Source organism: Cebus imitator, unplaced genomic scaffold (genome assembly GCF_001604975.1).
Source record: "Cebus imitator isolate Cc_AM_T3 unplaced genomic scaffold, Cebus_imitator-1.0 Scaffold70, whole genome shotgun sequence".
Classification (NCBI taxonomy): Eukaryota; Metazoa; Chordata; class Mammalia; order Primates; family Cebidae; genus Cebus; species Cebus imitator.
Genome location: NW_016107385.1, coordinates 3,876,958 through 3,880,998, shown reverse-complemented (window position 1 = coordinate 3,880,998; position 4,041 = coordinate 3,876,958). Strand labels below are relative to the sequence as shown.

At 53.3% G+C, this 4,041-nt stretch overlaps 1 protein-coding gene across 1 annotated transcript in view; it reads right to left on the bottom strand.

Moving 5' to 3' along the window:
- The window catches only part of RTF1 (RTF1 homolog, Paf1/RNA polymerase II complex component), an 80,970-nt gene extending 77,655 nt beyond the window's left edge, over nt 1–3,315 (bottom strand). The window contains exon 1 of the mRNA XM_017530892.2: nt 3,092–3,315. Coding sequence (XP_017386381.1) covers nt 3,092–3,307 — 216 coding nt within the window. The 5' untranslated portion in view covers nt 3,308–3,315. The remainder of the gene's footprint in view (nt 1–3,091) is intronic.
- Between the last annotated feature and the right edge of the window lie 726 nt (nt 3,316–4,041).

Below are 4,041 nucleotides of genomic sequence, written 5' to 3'. Positions count from 1 at the left end.
TTTTTGAGACAGAGTTTCACTCATGTTACCCAGGCTGGAGTGCAATGGCGCGATCTCAGCTCACCGCAACCTCCGCCTCCTGGGTTCAGGCAATTCTGACTCAGCCTCCTGAGTAGCTGGGATTACAGGCACGCGCCACCGTGCCCAGCTAATTTTTTGTATTTTTAGTAGAGACGAGGTTTCACCACGTTGACCAGGATGGTCTCGATCTCTTGGCCTCGTGATCCACCCGCCTTGGCCTCCCAAACTGCCGGGATTACAGGTATGAGCCACCGCGCCCTGCCTCAATAAGAACATTTTCAACTCACCCTTTCAATTCCTATCCCAAAACAGTTTCTATTCATTAGATAGTCCTACACAGGCCCCATTACTTCCCCGCCTCCCTACTACCATTTTCAAAGCAGTCGTCTTTCTATAGTACCATATCTCCAGTCCTTTTCTTCTTAAAAGTCCTCCTCTTTTATGTCCTAATACTTTCTTTTTTCCGTTTTGCTCTTGTTACCCAGGCTGGAGTACAATGGCGAGATCTCAGCTCACCACAATTTCCAGCTCCCAGGTTCAAGCAATTCTCCTGCCTCAGCCTCCTGAGTACCTGGGACTACAGGCACGCACCACCATGCCCGGCTAATTTTTTTTGTATTTTAGTAGAGACGGGGTTTCACCATGTTGAGCAGGATGGTCTCGATCTCTTGACCACATGATCCACCCGCCTCGGCCTCCCAAAGTGCTGGGATTACAAGCGTGAGCCACTGCGCCCGGCTGTCCTAATGCTTTATTTTTTTTTTTTCTGAGATGTAGTTTCACTCTTTTTGCCCAGGCTGGACTGCAATGGCACAATCTCAGCCCACTGCAGCCTCAGCCTCCCAGGTTCAAGGGATTCTCCACCTCAGCCTTCCAAGCAGCTGGGATTATAGGCACAGGCCACCACGTCAGGCTAATTTTGTATTTTTATTTTTATTTTATTTATTTGAGACAGAGTCTCGCTGTGTTGCCCAGGCTGGAGTGCAGTGGTGTGATCTCAGCTCACTGTAACTTCCGCCTCGTGGGTTCAAGCGATTCTCCTGCCTCATCCTCCTGAGTAGCTGGGACTGTACAGGTGCACACCACTATGTCCAGCTAATTTTTGTAATTTTAGTAGAGACGGGGTTTCACCATATTGGTCAGGCTGGTCTCAAACTCCTGACCTCAGGTAATCCACCCGCCTTGGCCTCCCAAAGTGCTGAGATTACAGGTGTGAGCCACCACACCCAGCCTAATTTTGTAGTTTTAGTAGAGACAGGGTTTCTCCATGTTGGTCAAGCTGGTCTCCAGCTCCTGGCCTCAGGTGATCCACCCTTCTGAGCCTCCCAAAGTGCTGTCATTTCAGGCGTTTCAGCAACATCGCCTGGCCCATGATACTTTCAAACTGACACCTCTGGCCTCATACAAAAGACCTCCAGGAAGCCAATTATAGAAAAACTTTATTTATTTATTTATTTTAAGACGGGGTTTCACCATGTTGGTCAGGCTGGTCTTGAACTCCCGACTTCAGGTGATCCGCCCGCCTTGGTCTCCAAAGTGCTTGGATTACAGGCGTGAGCCACCACGCCCGGCCGAAAAACTTTATAATTAATAAATGCTTACACTGCCGTCAATTCTTACAAACACTTGATCCTTACAATAAACCAATTAGATACACAAGGCTGATGTTACATCTTCATTTTACGTTTAAGACCAAAGTTATATAGCTGGGGAAGAGCATAAGCCCAGAAAAGAATTCAAATTTTGAAGGCCGGGCGCGGTGGCTCAAGCCTGTAATCTCAGCACTTTGGGAGGCCGAGGCGGGTGGATCACGAGGTCAAGAGATTGAGACCATCTTGGTCAATATGGTGAAACCCCGTCTCTACTAAAAATACAAAAAATTAGCTGGGCATGGTGGTGCGTGCCTGTAATCCCAGCTACTCAGGAGGCTGAGGCAGGAGAATTGCCTGAACCCAGGAGGCGGAGGTTGCGGTGAGCCGAGATCGCGCCATTGCACTCCAGCCTGGGTAACAAGAGCGAAACTCCGTCTCAAAAAAAAAAAAAAAAAAAAAAAAGAATTCAAATTTTCAGACTCCAAGTTCAGAACTCTTTCTACCCAAAAGCTATCTGCTGCATATTCTTTCCTTACATCATTTGCTCATTAAACACAGGGGAAACCATCTTTGTATCTCCTGGTATCAATAGCTCACTGCTACAAAGAGCAGCTTCCTCCCTATAATATTTTCTAGAGTATTTAAATAGTTCAACCCCAAGACACTGAGGCAAAAAGTTACTTTCAGTGCTTCCTTGCACAGTCTTCAAGTCAGAAAGAATTCTGGGAAGCTGCATGAACCGGCCAAGAAGAGGCCTGGGCTATGCACAGTCCCTCCATGTCGCCCAACATAGTTCTCTATTACTTCCAGTATCTGCCCTCTTTCCTCCACCCAAGAGTGTTTTCTTGGGTCTGACACCCCAACAGGGGCCCTTCTCAAACACAAACGACCCTAGTCGCCAAATAAACTCGTGCCCACAGCTAAGTCTTCCTTGCCAAACACAGCAGAGGCTCCCAGGAACATTTACAAGAGTGTCCTTTCTCTCTGTCTACATCCCTTGTCCGAAAAACTTCATCTTCCAGAGTCCGCATCCTCTTGGCCCTCGCCCCTCACTGACCCACGCGCACCCTTGCATCTCCTGCAAAACCTCCCAGCTGCCCAGGTTGGCAGGCGATACTTCCTATCTCTCCCAGCCCGGATCTCCTGGACTGCAGCCCGCCGGCCCGATCTGGCTCCAGCAGATCACGGCCCCTTTGGCTACCCCGGAGCCCGAGGCCCAACAGCCCGGTCCCGGCCCCGCCGCCCCGCCTCCCCGCCCAAGGCGCCAAGTCCTCCGGGCTCCGTCTCCAGGCCCAGGCCGGTCTCCAAGGCCCCGCACGCTCCGGGAAGGCAGGAAAGGGGCTGCAGCGACGCTCAGGGCACAGGGTGAGCCGGGCGCTCGGGTGGGAAGGCTCCAGGCCTGGCCGGCTCCCGTCTCCCGCGGCCCGGACTCAGCCCTCTTGGCTTCGCCGGCCCGCGCCTCCGCGGCCTGCCCTCACCTGATCCAGGTTCTCGTCGCTGCCGCTATCCTCTGTGTCCGAGTCGATCACGACACGGCCTTTCCGCTTCTTTACCATGGTGGTCCCCCGGCTCCCACGCCGGACGCCGCCCGGACTCCCCTCTTGCCCGCCTGCCAGTGGGACCGCCACTGCCACTGCTGCCGCCGCCGCCGCCGCCGCCGCCGCCGCTCGACCGACACAAAGGCGACCGCGCATGCGCGCTCCGCTCCGCCCCTGACCCCGCCCCCTGCTCGTCGCACGCCGTTCGCCGGCCCCTGGTGCCCCGCCCTGCCCCGCCCCCGACGCAACGTGAGAGGCGGGACCTTGCACCCTCCCGGGTTCCCGGCAGAGAATGTTGGTGGCTTTCTCCGCGACGGCCGCGGAGTCCTTGACTGTGTCTCTGCTACGGAGCCGAAGTTCGGTGGTGTCTCTATCTGTCGGGGGCTGCAGCCGCAAGAATGAAGGTCCTGTTTGAGGGGGCTCTCGTGTCTGCCGCCTTTCAACTGTCCAATGCTGATGGAGTGTAGGGGGCGACTTCTTGGGTCAGCAGCCTGGAAGACATTAGTCGCCTGGACCACGCGGTGGGCACCGGTTGTGGCTGTAGTGTGCTGACCGGGGACTGTACGAGTGACAGCTGAGCTGGGAGCCGGAGAATGCATCTGAGTTACCCACAAGGACAGTAGAGTGTTGCACGCAGAGAACGCATAGACAAAATGACCTAGCGATGATAATAAAGTTGGGTTCAGAGAACTGAAGTTAGTTATGGCCAGAGTAGAGATTGTGGGTGGGGATAGTCGAGAGACGAGGGTGGAGAGGGACTCGGCAACCGCATCATTCAGAGCCTAATAAGTAAGCTCAATTAGGGAGTTTGAAATTGAGTATTGGAAGATTTTAAACTGAAGAACCACATTATTTGATTTGTGTGGGTTGTTTTTTTTTTCTCTCTTCAT